Raw genomic sequence first — 16,075 nt, 5'->3', positions numbered from 1 at the left:
AGCTGGATAAAAATCTAACCCAAGAGATAGACTTTTGGACAGAAGTTAAGCTTATGTAAGTCAATAGAGAAAGGCGTGGAGGCCAAAGACCTTGCCAACCAGCAGAGCTGGTTGAGGTTCTGCAGAATCTTCTCCTGCTTCTATTACTTGTATTCTACTTCTTCTACTACGTCGACTCAGCCCTAGGGGGCCGGCGCCAGGCACGATGACAGACTCTCCACTTCTCCCTCTCCCTCATCAGTGTGTTCAGTTCATCTACATTAGCTGTGCCGCTGTCTTCTAGGAGCGTGTTGACTGTAGTCTTGGGAGGGTTCATCCTCCCGTGCTTGGGCTCCCATATAATGTCTAGGCTGGCAGGTAGCTCGGGGTGGCGTAGACAGTGCCCTGCTAGTTGGCAGTCTTCTCGCCACGATTTTAGTAGTGAGCATCGGTTGCTTGTTATAGAGCTCGACGTTTGTCATGTGCTGTTGCCAACTCACGTCAAGAGCCATCCGGAGCATTCGTGTATAGCAACCATCTAGAGACTTTCACATGGTCTTGGTGAGTGTCCACGTCTCACATCCGTACGTGAGAATGGACTCTATGACTGCTATGAAGATCCTCTTTTTAAGCCCTCTGGTCAAGTTTGACTTCCAGATTTCCTTCATGTCGTTCATTGCCCTCCATACCAGCACCTTCCATATCTTTATGTCCTTCTCCGAGCTCATCATTCTTGACCCAAGGTACTTGTAGTCAAAGACTTTCTTAATGGTATCATTCTCTATGGTCTTGAGAGTACTTTCGTCGCAGTTAAACGCCATGTACTGTCTTTTTAGAGTTTAGGTGAAGTCCAACTTTATTGCACTCAATTTCCACTTTTGTCAGTAGCTGCTGTGCTTCCTCCATCTGTCATCTGCAAAATCGAGATCTGTGAGCGTAACTGGTCTGACCCTTTTGGTTCGCCCTGGTTTTATGGTAAAACCAAGCTTGTCATGTTCTTTGGTAGCTTGACGTAGAGCGTAATCAAGGACGATTATAAAGATGTAGGGTACCAGAGTGTCTCCTTGCAGCACACCAGCTAGGAGCTTGAACACTGATGTTTCTCCATCTGGTGATACAACTTTTGCCATGGTTTTGGTATAGCTGGACTCTATTGCTCTCAGTAGACGGTCTGGCACTCCGTAGGCTTTCAGGATCGGTGAACGGAGTCAAAAGCTTTGCCAAAATCGACGTAAGCAAGCACGGCTGGTAGGTTGTTGTTCTTCTTGACTTCCTCAATGATCCTACAGAGAGCAAGTATTTGCCTTACTGTTGTACGCTTCTGCTGAAAACCATTCTGATTGAATCTTAGCTGGGGGTCAATGGCCGTGAGAATCCTGTTCAAGATCATCCGATTGTATAACTTTGCTAAGATGCAGGTCAAGCTGATACCGCGGTAGTTATCTGTCTGTGTGAGGGATCCAGACTTGGGGACTGGGATAATGTTTGAGAGTGACCACTGTTCTGGTTTGTCACCTTTCATCAGTGCCATATTACATATGTCCAGCAAGATGTCGTCCAGGTCGCAGTCCTTCAGGACATCTGGTGGCATCCCATCTGGTCCAGTACTCCTGCCCTGTTTGAGTGCATATTTGGCCTTCTTCAGTTCCTCAATGGTGAATGGGCCATCATCGATGTCGACTTGCATTAGTATCGTGGGCATGTCCTCTTCTTCTTCCGTGATCGTTGGAGGGCTTCCCAAAAGGTTCTTAAAGTGGGTAAACCATGTCAGGACACGGTCCTCTGCTGTTTTACCACTTATTTGACCTGATGGGGACTTCTACCGTCTACTGACCTCATTGACTAGGTGCCATGCTTCTCCATGCTGCATGTCTTACATTAGCAGCTTCTATCTCTCTAATCCTCTCAGCTACTTCCTCTTCCTTCAGTCGGTCATAGGTGGCAAAGAGATTCTTCTTTGCTGTCTTGAACTTGTCTCTTAGCTTTTCTGTTTCGCTCCTTCTAAGTTCTGCATGACAAGCATTGACCACACCTCTTGTTGCGATGACGTCAGGATGTTTCGAGATCCGACTCTTCTTGATTTGCTTCGCAGTAAGCAAACTCTTTGTTGCATCTGTGTGTGCATCTACGAGCCATTGATAGCGGTAGGTGGCAGTCTCTTCCTCCCCACTTTCCAGTGGGCCGAAGTGATTTCTCACCTCCACTGTGTACTGGGCTTGAAGAATAGGTTGCGAGGAGAATGCCTTCCAGTCTACCTTCTCCTTGGGACCTGTGGCTTTGGGTTGCCGCAGGCTCAGTCTCACTTGCATTGACACTTCTCTGTGGTCAGGACTGACCGAGTTGAAGGTGCTGTAGGATTCTGTGTGGTTTTGGTTCAATCAATATATCATAAGAGTGCGATTACTTCCATGGACTGTTGCTTCAAGGTCTCCATTGAGTGATGTACTTTGGATAACCTCATTGACTAGGTTAGGGTAGAGACAATTGAGAACAGTTTCCCACTTTTAAAAGTAGAGTCTGTCATACAGCATAGAAAAGAGCCCTTCAGCCCAACTCATCCATGCTAACCCATATCCCCATCTAAGCTAGTCCAATTAGCATGTACTTGACTCAAATCCCTCCAAGCTCTTCCTATCCATGTATCTGTCTAATCCCTCCTAACCACGTCCTCTGACAGTTCATTCCATATACATAGCATCCTCTGTGTGAAAACATTACTCAAGTTCCTTACCTTAAACTTACAACCTCTAGTAGAATTGACCAAACCTGATATAAAGACTGATTAGAATCAGACTCAATTCATGGAAACAGATGAAATCAGATGAGATGCAAGAAATCCTCAGCGTTTCCAATGGATGACATTTCAAGGTGATGTTTCAGGCAGGCACCTGAAAAGCCATGAAGGATTTGGATCTGACCCTCTTAGACTCTTGCCTATAGATGTTGCCCAACTTGAAAATTTTAGTCTTCTGTACTGTTCACACATTTTTCACCAAGACACACATACAAAGCACATGCACGTGGACACAGACAGACACACACACACACACACAGATTAAAGTTGGTTAAGATTAGCCAGGGTGCAATCAGAGGCTTAGCTGATAACATTGACAGGCCAAAGGAACAAGGGGACAGCTGCCACATCAGAAACAGTGTGAAATACCTGGTTCAAAAACCCACTTTCCACACACTCCTGATAACCAGAAACTTATCAAGTTTGAATGCCCATCTGGTAGATCCACTGAGTGTTACCACAAAGCATGGTTACACATTACTCAAAGTTAGAGCCAGCATCCCAGGCAGACGGGGAGGTGAAACCCCTCGAGCGTGGAATGGTTTATCTACACTGGGAGGAGAATGATTCTGAGTAGATCAGCTGTGATCTTGTTTAGAGATCAACATATATCAAGTGTCTGATGTTTACAGAAAAGTGAGTGAAGAGGCAGGGCTACAGGAACAAGCAGATCAGATATGTGGATGCACTCACCAGTAAGCATGAAGTATCAACAGACAGCTCAATAAATCCATGTGTGGGCAGAAGACATGAGCAATCCAACAGCACAACACAACACAACTCATTCAGTAATCCCACTGAAGCAACCAGACGAAGGAAGACAGAACAGACAAATAGACCAGTGGTCTCCTCCAGTATTAGAAGAACATACCAAATGCTAAGTAAACAATTTGGTAGGTGGTTAAAAATCAGAAGCAAGAGGTTTAAAAAAGGATATCAAGGGAACTTTGTCAGACAAAATGTGATGTGTATTTGGACAGAGCTGCCAGAAATAGTGGTCAAAGTGGGCACATGGACAATGTTTAAAATTCATCCAGAATGAATAGCTAGGAGAGGCTTACAGGGCTAGTGGACAAATGTGGACCCAAGGACCTATTCCCAATGACCTTTTAAGGGTTGATACCTCTCTACACACTCCTCTGGTTTACGAAAAGGTCAATGCTCCTAGTCGCCACTCAGTTTCCATCCTGTCCCCCATACGAAAGGTTTGGCTCCAAACGGGCTTTTCCATGATAAAGTCCTGCCATCTTTTGCCACAGTAAATTAGATCTCAGAATCACTGTGACACTGGCCCTACCTCCCACATTCCTAGTACTTGATCAGGGTCTGCAGTTAAGGGCATGCCTTCTCCTGGACACACAAGCCTGCCGATGATGGAATCTGGAGTGACACACGAGATGCTGGAGGAACTCAGGAGGTCTTGGTCTGGACCAGATGAAGGGTCTTAACTTGAAAAACATCGACTATCCATTTTCCTCCATAGATGCTGCTGTACCCAGAGTTTCTCCAACATCTTGTATGTTGTCTTCTCTTCTCTCTCTTAAACTTGCTATCTCGATGTATTCAAACTGAAGTTTTATATTTAGCATTCAAAACAATAAAACCTCTTTTCTGACCAATTGGCGTGCACTTATCATCTGAGAAAATGCACATTGGTTTTAGATTTTATACCACATGAAGGAAGTTGATTATCAGTTCGGTAATAAATTTGCATTCATTTTCCAAAATACCAGCTCTCTCTTCCATCACAAACCACATCAATTCCAATGAAGTTACTATGGAATTGCATTTGTTATGCTGTAGACAAACCAACTTGCATACCTCTGGGCTTTATAAACAAACCATATATGAAAGAGACAAGTACATTTCTCTTCTACTGCCCCTCAATAATATCACCCAAAACATGACGATAGAATTTGGTTTAATGTACTTGGGGGGAAGAAACACGAGTACCTGCTTGGCTGAAGGACTAAGTGACACACTCCTATCAGGGGTGTAAAACACATAGTCCACACCTAGATGATTTCACTCTGGAACAGGGAACACAATCACAAAATATGTCAAACTTATAAAATTAGGAAGAAATATGTAGTAGCTTCAGGAAGCCACAAAACTTGCAGAATAGATTAAAAAGTCGTAATTTTCATTGTAAAAGAAAATCAGTGTTGGAAATTTAAATAAAATCTGGAAATGTTCTACAGGTGAGGCAGTCTTGTGAAGAGATATGAATTGTACAAGTTAATGTTTCAGATCAATGACGGACAGAACTGGGAGATAGAAATCAGGTTAGTTTAAAACTGCAGAGGGTGGGACATGGGTAATCTCTCTTACAGGACCGGACTGTCGTGCAGATAAACTGCTGAAGCCACCTGCTGAATGATAATGAAAGCAAGACAGCTGCGAAGTACAAATCTGTAAGGAATGCCCAGATCAGGCTACACTAGCAGAGACAGAACTCAATTAATCCAAATGGACTATTTCCATCACCACCACTTCCTCGGAGGTGTAACATCTGCCCTTCTACCCTGTGCCTCTCATCACCCATGGATACACACAGGTCCTCCTAGGCCAGGGGGTTCCCAACCTTCATGCTGTGGAACAATTACCATGAAGAAAGGAGTCCATGGACTCCAGGACTTGCTTGAATTCTAACCATCTAGCACACTGCGAATATCTAATCAGCTAATCATGTGACAGCAATTCAACACAAAAGCATGTAGACATGGTCAAGAGGCTCAGATGTTGTTCAGACCAAATATCAGAATTGGGAAGAAATAAAATATTCATTCTTGGGCACTGGGCAACAAGTTGGGAATCACTCTCTCAAACTATAATGAATAACCAGCTTAGAATATTCACTTGTGTCTTCAGAATCTGGAGTTTGAAACGAGCTTGTTAGTTTAACAGGGTGAAGTGTGTAGAAGAAAAATTACATATGAGTGCATACTGTGAATAAAAGGTCACAGAAGGACAAGTAGGTGATGCCTCAGTGTTCAAACCTTTCATACTTGGAAAGTGCAGAACAGAGCGATTAAACATCCCAAAGGTTTCTTCAATTTTTGTTAAACAGATTATAGAAGTAATTATGCAAATGAGGAAAAGGCCATGATAGTATTAAGATAGTGTGTACACATTCTGGGATGCATTACAAAAAACTTTAAAGACACTGTTTACTATGTGTTTACCAGAATGTCAAGAATATAGAGTTATAGTTCCAACCAGTAGCAGTGGCACCCGACCAGTCCCATACTTATAGAAAGACCATGAAAAGTTTGGAACAAATTGGAGAAACAGCTGAATGATAAACAGCCAATTAATTTCAGTCCAATTAGTTGCAAAATGCCTTTATAAAACCAAGCTCCCGATCCAAACCGTTTTACTGCAAGTGGTAGGAACCAACAATGGGGAGCTAATTAATGGATTACGTAGCTACTAACATCCCCACATATTTCAAATTAAGCATTTTTGTAGCTCAGTTACAGCTGTGACACAAGACATGTGTTGATCTTCTGAAAACAACCCCCACACATAATAACCATTTAAGTTACCCAAGGATCCTTTTTGATGATGTATGAATCACAAATGTTGGCCGGTTTACCATGAAATTCTTAAGATCCACCCAAGGCAGGAAACAGGTTTAACAACACATTTCAAAAAGCAAGCTGGGTCACATGTTTAAATCTCCAGTTTGGGATTTTAACTTTATTTATTTCCCCGTCTTCTCTATCAATTGCTGAACTAATGCACAACACAATGTTCCTAGATTCTGGTTGAAAACATTGTAAAGAAGCATTAGTTATTATTTTTAGATTCAGAGACACCCAAGACAGCTACTTTATCAAAAATGTTACTCACGTATGACATAGAGTGTCAGAAATACCCCGGCTAGGGAAAAGCCCTCAAAGAACCTCAGCGTGCTGAACATGGTGACGTTCACAGATAGAGCCACCGTCAGTCCAAAGATCAATACAAACAACACTGAGATGACCAGAACCAGCTGTCGGCCAACCCTAGGAATCAAAGGGCAATCTTTTAAATATTTAAACTCAAGCAGCAAAATTCCAATTTTTAAAACATTCACTTGAAAAAAAAATGCTAGATCAACCCATAGCTTCTTTCCCAAACAGTTAAACTTTTGGCCTCAATGTAAAACACCTAGATATTGTACTCACTCATGAACAGAGGCACACAGACAAAGAGTACTCAATAGCAAGATGATCTTACCCTACTTTTATTTGTGAAACTAGTTGTAAAACAGTTCCATAAGGTTATCATACCGAGGGGGCAGGGGAGTAGTGGGGATAAACTCCTACTACCTATTAAATACTCCAAATGGTGGGTGTCTCAAATAGCCTCTGACAAACAAGTCCAGCTCCTGGCTTAGCTACTAAGCCCGGCACAACCATTTCTACTGACAGCAGGGATAAAGGCAGGTGACTTGCACTTTAAAGCCAGTCACTTCGGGCAGATAGAGGCTTGTCAGCCATAGTTGGCAGCTCATCTAGAAGGAGAACTCTGGTCTCAAACCTCAGCTGTCTTGTGGCTATACCCACTCATGGGGAAGGCTTTGGGAGTAAACCCTGGAGGGAAAAATCTGGAGCTGGAATCCCCACAGCAGTCCTAATGCTGACTGGCAACTCCTGCAACACTGGTGGTGCCAAACTTTATAGGTCTCTGCCATTCCTTTGGATTCATTAGCTGATTGGAGAGGGGGAGCATGCTGCATGGGAAACAGCTTGTTCTCCATATCGTATTATGCTGGCTGTGTACACAGCAAGGATGCAACATCCATGATCAATGGAGGGCCTCCAGTTATTATACAGAGGTATTACACTTACCAATCAGCTAAGTTTCCTGTTACCAAGTAACCAATAATCAATCCAACCAGCAACGAAAATTTGGCAATATGGACTTTCCATGAGGAATTGCAAATCAGGTTCCACTGGAGAAGATGAACAAAAAACATCATTAATATCATTAGCAATATCAAAGCTCTTATGATACTACTAAGTGTTTTTTTACCTGCCCTGAGGTTTGTTGATGCTCCTTACTTATGATATTAACTTTTGCCCCAGGAGAGCCTTTCCTCTATTCCCGATAAAGTGCTGGAAGCACTCAGAAAGTCAGGTGACATTTATAAAGCGTTAATGTTTCAGGTGAATGACCCAAAAACTTCTGAAGGGGCAATACACACAAAATGTTGGAGGCACTTGGCAGGCAGACAACATCTATAGAAATGAATAAACAGTCAACGTTTCGGACCAACAGCCCTCTTTAGGAATAGAAAGGAAGAGAGAAAAGATGCCAGAATAAAAAGGTGGGGGGAAGGGGCAGGAGGACTGGCCTCAAGGTGAGCCAGGTGAGAGAAAAGGTAAAGGGCTGGAGAAGAAGGCATCTGTTAGGAGAGGAGAGTGGACCATAGGAGAAAGGGAAGAAAGGGCACCAGGAAGAGGTGATAGACAGGGGAGGAGAAGAGATGATGGGCCAGAATAAGGAATAGAAAAGAAGGGGAAGAAAAAAAAATAAATTACAGGAAGGAAGAATTGATGCCGTTGAGTTGGAGACTACCCAGTTGGAATATGAGGTATTGCTCTTCCACCCTCGTAGAAAAAGAGGCGGCCATGGACCCACATGACAGAACGGGAACGTGAATAGGAATTTAAATGGTTGACCACTGAGAAGCTCTGTGTTTGGTGGATGGAGCAGAGGTGTTCAAAGTGGCCCCCAAATTTACGTCGGGTCTCACCAATGTAGAGGCGGCTGCATTTGGAGCACCGGACACAATGGACTACCTCAAGGGATTCGCAGGTGAAGTGTTGCCGCCCCCACCGGATGGATTGTTTGGGACCCTGAATGGAGGCAAGGGAGGAGGTAAATGGGCAGGTACAGCACTCTGTTGCTTGCAGGGATAATTGCCAGAAAGCAGATTAGTGGCAAGGGCTGAATGAACTAGGGACTCACGAAGGGAGTGACCCCTGTGGAAAGTCAAAAGTAGGAGTGTGGGGAGGTACCAATATGTTGGTGGTAAGGTCCCTTTGAAGATGGCGGAAGCTCCGGGAACTGATGTGTCAGACGTGGAGGCTCATGGGGTGGAAGGCGAGGACAGGAGGAGCTCCATCACTATTATGATGGCAGGAAGATTGGGTGAGTGTGGATGTCTGGAAATGGGGCAAATGTGGGGGAGGGCAGCATCCATGGTGGAGGAAGGGAAACCATGTTCTTTGAAGGAGAACATGTCTGATATCCTGGAAAGGAAAGTTCACCCTGGAATGAGATGGAGATGAAGGAACTGAGAAAAGGGACATCTTTACAGGAGACAATATGGGGAGAGGTATAGTTACAAAATACACATGGACTAAAATATTAACTGTCCTATGCTATCACCAGTGGGATCATCAGTTGATCTGCCACCTGTCTTCAGGAGTTTCGGCCCGCTTGTGATCAAGACTCCCTCGAGGTGGTGGGCCAGCAGTGCTAAAGCACCACCTCCCACTGGTGAGCTTAAAAACTTGGCATCTGCCTCTGTCAGAGTTGTTGGTCACTTCCATCCAACAGATAGTCTACTCTTCAGGTGTCTATGCAACTACTGAAGGGTTTGCAAGATATGTGTACACTGTCTGACTATCTGCCCCTCTGGACATACTTGGTCCACACCCATGCTGATCCTTTCTCTGCTGCCTCAGCTACAGCCCTGCTGGTTGAATTGATCTCTCTTCGAGTGAAGCCAAGGTCACACAGCCACTTCTGGAGAGTGAACACAATAAACCCACGGCAGCCTACTTCAAATGGATAGCATGAGACCTTCCACTCTCTGTCTCTGCACTCTGATCTTAATTCTGCATTCAAGATAACGATGGGAATCTGTATGTTTATAAAAGATGCTGGTTGACAGTGTCTCTAGAGACAGAGAAATCAAGAATAGGGAAGGAGGCATTAGAAATGAACCAAATGAATTTAAGGGCAGGGTGGAAGTTGGAGGCAAAGTTAACAAAATTGACAAGCTTAGCATGGGTGCATGAAGCAGCACCAATGCAATTGTCAACGTAGTGCAGAAAAAATTAGGGAGCATTACCAATGAAGGCTTGAAACATGGATTGCACTACATAGCCAAACAAAAGACAGGCATAGCTGGGGCTCATGGCCACACCTCGAGTCTAGTGCGGAAGGAAAAATTGTTCAGGGTGAAGACCAGTTCTGCCAGTCGGAGGACGGGGAACTGGTTCGGTCTTTTGAGAAAGAAGCAGAGTGTTTTAAAGTTTTCTGAATGGGGGATTCAAGTGTATCGGGACTGAGCATCCATTGTGAAAACGAGGCAGTCGGGTCAGGGTATTAACAGTTTTTAAGGCTATCCAGAACATGTGAAGTGCCACAAATGTAAGTAGGAAGGGACTGAACCAAGGGGAAATAGAATGGAGTTCGAGGATGTAGACACTAGTTCAGTGAGGCAGGAGCAGGCAGGGACAATAGGCCTACCCAGACAGTCAGGTTTGTGGATCTTTGGTAGAATCAGAATCAGGTTTAATATCACCAGTATATGTCATGAACACCGTGGCAGCAGCACAATGAAAAATACTCACATGCTCAAATATTATGTTTTATATATTAAGATATATATATAATAGTTAAATTAAGTAAGTAGTGCAAAAAAGGACAAAAGTCATGAGGACGTGTTCATGGGTTCAATGTCCATTCAGAAATTGGATGGCAGACAGGAAGAAGCTGCTCCTGAATCGTTCAGTGTGTGCCTTCAGGTTCCTGTACCCCCTTCCTGATGGTAGCAATGAGAAGAGGGCATGACCTGGGTGGTGGGGGTCCTTAATGATGGATGCCACCTTCTGGGGCACTGCTCCTTGATGTCCTGGATACTATGGAGGTTAGTACCCATGTTGGCTCTGACTGACTTTACAATTCTGCAGCTTACTTCGATCCTGTGCAGTAGCCCACCCCCCCATACCAGATGGTGATGCAGCCAATTAGAATGCTCTACACAGTACATCTGTAGATATTTACAATTGTTTTTTGTGACAAACCAAATCTCCTCAAACTCCTAATGAAATATAGCCACTGTTCTGCCTTCTTTGTAGCTGCATTGATATAGAAACATAGAAAATAGGTGCAGGAGTAGGCCATTTGGCCCTTTGAGCCTGCACCGCCATTCAGTATGATCATGGCTGATCATCCAACTCAGAACCCTGTACCAGCCTTCCCTCCATACCCCCTGATCCCTTTAGCCACAAGGGCCATATCTAACTCCCTGTTAAATATAGCCAATGAACTGGCCTCAACTGTTTCCTGTGGCAGAAAATTCCACAGATTCACCACTCTCTGTGTGAAGAAGTTTTTCCTAATCTCAGTCCTAAAAGGCTTCCCCTTTATCCTCAAACTGTGACCCCTCGTTCTGGACTTCCCCAACATTAGGAACAATCTTCCTGCATCTAGCCTGTCCAATCCCTTTAGGATTTTATACGTTTCAATAAGATCCCCCCTCAATCTTCTAAATTCCAACGAGTATAAGCCTAGTTGATCCAGTCTTTCATCATATCAAAGTCCTGCCATCCCAGGAATCAATCTGGTGAATCTTCTTTGTACTCCCTCTATGGCAAGGAGGTCTTTCCTCAAATTAGGAGACCAAAACTGCACACAATACTCCAGGTGTGGTCTCACCAAGGCCTTGTACAACTGCAGTAGTACCTCCCTGTCCCTGTACTCGAATCCACTTGCTATGAATGCCAGCATACCATTCGCCTTTTTCACCGCCTGCTGTACCTGCATGCTCACTTTCAATGACTGGTGTATAATGACACCCAGGTCTCGTTGCACCTCCCCTTTTCCTAATCGGCCACCATTCAGATAATAATCTGTTTTCCTGTTTTTGCCACCAAAGTGGATAACCTCACATTTATCCACATTAAATTGCATCTGCCATGAATTTGCCCACTCACCTAACCTATCCAAGTCACCCTGCATCCTCTTAGCATCTTCCTCACAGCTAACACTGCCGCACAGCTTTGTGTCATCTGCAAACTTGGAGATGCTACATTTAATTCCCTCATCCAAGTCATTTATATTGTAAACAACTGGGGTCCCAGCACTGAGCCTTGCGGTACCCCACTAGTCACTGCCTGCCATTCTGAAAAGGTCCCATTTATTCCCACGCTTTGCTTCCTGTCTGCCAACCAACTCTCCACCCACACCAATACCTTACCCCCAATACCGTGTGCTTTAAGTTTGCACACTAATCTCCTGTGTGGGACCTTGTCAAAAGCCTTCTGAAAATCCAAATATACCACATCCACTGGTTCTTCCCTATCCACTCTACTAGTTACATCTTCAAAAAATTCTATGAGATTCGTCAGACATGATTTTCCTTTCACAAATCCATGCTGACTTTTCCGATGATTTCACCGCTTTCCAAATGTGCTGTTATCACATCTTTGATAACTGACTCTAGCATTTTCCCCACCACCGACGTTAGGCTAACCGGTCTATAATTCCCCGGTTTCTCTCTCCCTCCTTTTTTAAAAAGTGGGGTTACATTAGCCACCCTCCAATCCTCAGGAACTAGTCCAGAATCTAAAGAGTTTTGAAAAATTATCACTAATGCATCCACTATTTCTTGGGCTACTCCCTTAAGCACTCTGAGATGCAGACCATCTGGCCCTGGGGATTCATCTGCCTTTAATCCCTTCAATTTACCTAACACCACTTTCCTACTAACATGTATTTCCCTCAGTTCCTCCATCTCACTGGACCCTCTGTCCCCTTCTATTTCCGGAAGATTATTTATGTCCTCCTTAGTGAAGACAGAACCAAAGTAGTTATTCAATTGGTCTGCCATGTCCTTGCTCCCCATAATCAATTCACCTGTTTCTGTCTGTAGGGGACCTACATTTGTCTTAACCAATCTTTTTCTTTTCACATATCTATAAAAGCTTTTACAGTCAGTTTTTATGTTCCCTGCCAGTTTTCTCTCATAATCTTTTTTCCCCTTCCTAATTAAGCCCTTTGTCCTCCTCTGCTGGACTCTGAATTTCTCCCAGTCCTCAGGTGAGCCACTTTTTCTGGCTAATTTGTATGCTTCTTCTTTGTAATTGATACTATCCCCAATTTCCCTTGTCAGCCATGAGTGCACTACCTTCCTTGATTTATTCTTTTCCCAAACTGGGATGAACAATTGTTGTAGTTCATCCATGCGATCTTTAAATGCTTGCCATTGCATATCCACCGTCAACCCTTTAAGTGTCATTTGCCAGTCTATCTTAGCTAATTCACGTCTCATACCTTCAAAGTTACCCTTCTTTAAGTTCAGAACCTTTGTTTCTGAATTAAGATGGAGAGTGATATAGTTAATGAAGAATTCCACCATATTATGGTCACTCTTACCCAAGGGGCCTCTCACAACAAGATTGCTAATTAACCCTTCCTCATTGCTCAATACCCAGTCTAGAATAGCCCGCTCTCAACTTGGTTCCTCGACATGTTGGTTCAAAAAACCATCCCGCATACATCCTAAGAAATCCTCTTCCTCAGCACCCTTACCAATTTGGTTCACCCAATCTATATGTAGATTGAAGTCACCCATTATAACTGCTGTTCCTTTATTGCACACATTTCTAATTTCCTGTTTAATACCATCCCCAACCTCACTACTACTGTTAGGTGGCCTGTACACAACTCCCACCAGCGTTTTCTGCCCCTTAGTGTTATGCAGCTCTACCCATATCGATTCCACATCCTCCCGGCTAATGTCCTTCCTTTCTATTGCGTTAATCTCCTCTCTAACCAGCAATGCTACCCTATCTCCTTTTCTTTCATGTCTATCCCTCCTGAATATTGAATATCCCTGAATGTTGAGCTCCCATCCTTGGTCCCCCTGGAGCCATGTCTCTGTGATCCCAACTATATCATATTCATTAATAACAATCTGCACTTTTAATTGATCCACCTTGTTACGAATGCTCCTTGCATTGACACACAAAGTCTTCAGGCTCGCTTTTACAACACTCTTGGCCCTTATACAATTATGTTGAAAAGTGACCCTTTTTGATGCTTGCCCTGGATTTGCCGGCCTGCCACTTTTACTTTTCACCTTACTACTTTTTGCTTCTACCCTCATTTTACACCCCTCTGTCTCTCTGCACTGGTTCCCATTCCCCTGCTGTGAGCTAACCTCCTCTCTCCTAATCTCTTTAATTTGATTCCCACCCCCCCAACCATTCTAGTTTAAAGTCACCTCAGTAGACCTCGCAAATCTCCCCGCCAGGATATTGGTTCCCCTAGGATTCAAGTGTAACCCGTCCTTTTTGTACAGGTCACGCCTGCGCCAAAAAAGGTCCCAATGATCCAAAAACTTGAATCCCTGCCCCCGCTCCAATCCCTCAGCCACGCATTTATCCCCCACCTCATTGCATTCCTACTCTCAGTGTCGCGTGGCACAGGCAGTAATTCTGAGATTACTACCTTTGCAGTCCTTTTTCTCAACTCCCTTCCTAGCTCCCTATATTCTCCTTTCAGGACCTCATCCCTTTTCCTACCTATGTCATTGGTACCTATATGTACCACAACCTCTGGCTCCTCACCCTCCCACTTCAGGATATCTTGGACACGATCAGAAATATCCCAGACCCTGGCACCAGGGAGGCAAACTACCATCCGGGTCTCTGGACTGCATCCACAGAATCGCCTATCTGACCCCCTTACTATCGAGTCCCCTATTACAACTGCCCTCTTCTTCCTTCCCTTACCCTTCTGAGCTACAGGGCCGGACTCTGTGCCGGAGGCACGGCCACTGTCGCTTCCCCCAGGTAAGCTGTCCCCCCAACAGTACTCAAACAGGAGTACCTATTGTCAAGGGGCACAGTCACTGGGGTACTCTCTATTACCTGACTCTTTCCCTTTCCCCTCCTAACCGTGGCCCACTTGTCTGTCTCCCATGGCCCCGGTGTGACCACCTGCCTGTAACTCCTCTCCATCAACTCCTCACTCTCCCTGACCAGGCGAAGGTCCAGGTTTGATCCTCAGAGACATTGACATCCAGGAACTTGAAGTTGCTCACACTTTCCACTTCTGGTCCTTGTATGAGGACTGGTGTGTGTTCCCATGTCTTTACTCTTTCTGAAGTCACAATCAGCTCTTTGGTATTACTGACGTTACGTGCAAGGTTGCTGCTGCAACACCACTCAACTAGCTGGTGTATCTTGCTCTTGTAGGCCCTTTCATCACCATTTGAGGTTCTGCCAACAATGGTTGTATCAACAGCAAACTTAAGCATTTCAGGTGTGTCTAGCCACACAGTCATGGGAATAGAGAGAGAGTAGAGCAATAGGCCAAGCACACATCACTGAGGTGCACCAGCATAGTCAGCGAGGTGGCGATGTTATTTCCAATCGGCACAGATTGTAGTCTTCCGGTTAGTAAGTCGAGGATCCAGCTGCAGAGGCCCAGGTTCTGGAGCTTTTCAATCACAGCTATAGGAATGACGGTGTTAAATACTGAGCTTTAGTCACCATTCTGATATAGGTATTTGTATTGTCCAGTTGATCCAAGGCCGCATGGAGAGCCAGTCAGATCACGTCCGCTGTAGACCTATTGTGGTGATAGGCAAATTGTAGTGGGTCCAGGTCCTTGCTGAGGCAGGAGATGATTCTAGCCATGACCAACCTCTCAAAGCAGGGAAAGGAACTTCTTGCACATTGACCACCTGCAGCTTTTTAAAGTCTACAAGCATCCTTCTCCAGAGGAGATCTCTTTGCCAGTTTACTCTGCCATTCCTCTTCCATCCTCCACACACAAAACAAATCCTGACTGAGTGGAAAGCAGCCAGTGAGTGAGTGGGCCAGTGAAAGAGTGGAGCTTTGAGGCTTTGACTCGAGAGGCTTTGACAAGAAGAAGCGGAAGACAAGTTTGCTCGCAGTTAGTTTTTACAATGCCTCCTGAGACGGTGATGTGCCTCTCATGTGAGATGTGGTAGTCTTGGGGGAACGCCCCTCTCCCGCAGAGTCACATCTGTCAGAAGTGCATACGGCTGGGCGATCTGGAAAACCGTGTAATGAATCTGGAGCAGCAGCTGGATGACCTTCGACTCATAAGGGAGAATGAGGCAGTCATAGATGAGAGCTTACTGAATCTCACAGCTATCTATACTTCTTCCCATGCTGTTACCTGTAAAAAAAAAGTCATTCCCTTTTCTCAGTTCCTCCATTTCCACTGCATCTGTTCCCAAGAAGAGGCTTTCCTTTCCAGAGATATCCTCTTTCTTCAAATAACAGGGCTTCTCTTCCTCCACCATCAATACTGCCCTCG

The 16,075-nt window shown here is 44.6% G+C and overlaps 1 protein-coding gene across 1 annotated transcript in view; it reads right to left on the bottom strand.

Moving 5' to 3' along the window:
• Positions 1–16,075, bottom strand: part of LOC140212364 (solute carrier family 22 member 23-like) — a 131,122-nt gene that overhangs the window by 97,876 nt on the left and 17,171 nt on the right. The window contains exons 2-3 of the mRNA XM_072283072.1: positions 7,612–7,715; positions 6,629–6,783 (exon numbers count right to left, since the gene is read on the bottom strand). Of these exons, the coding sequence (XP_072139173.1) occupies positions 6,629–6,783; positions 7,612–7,715 (259 nt within the window). The remainder of the gene's footprint in view (positions 1–6,628; positions 6,784–7,611; positions 7,716–16,075) is intronic.

The sequence above is a fragment of the Mobula birostris genome, chromosome 19 (genome assembly GCF_030028105.1).
Source record: "Mobula birostris isolate sMobBir1 chromosome 19, sMobBir1.hap1, whole genome shotgun sequence".
NCBI lineage: Eukaryota > Metazoa > Chordata > Chondrichthyes > Myliobatiformes > Myliobatidae > Mobula > Mobula birostris.
Note: the sequence above shows the minus strand (reverse complement) of the source record. Positions and strands in the feature narration are given on the sequence as shown.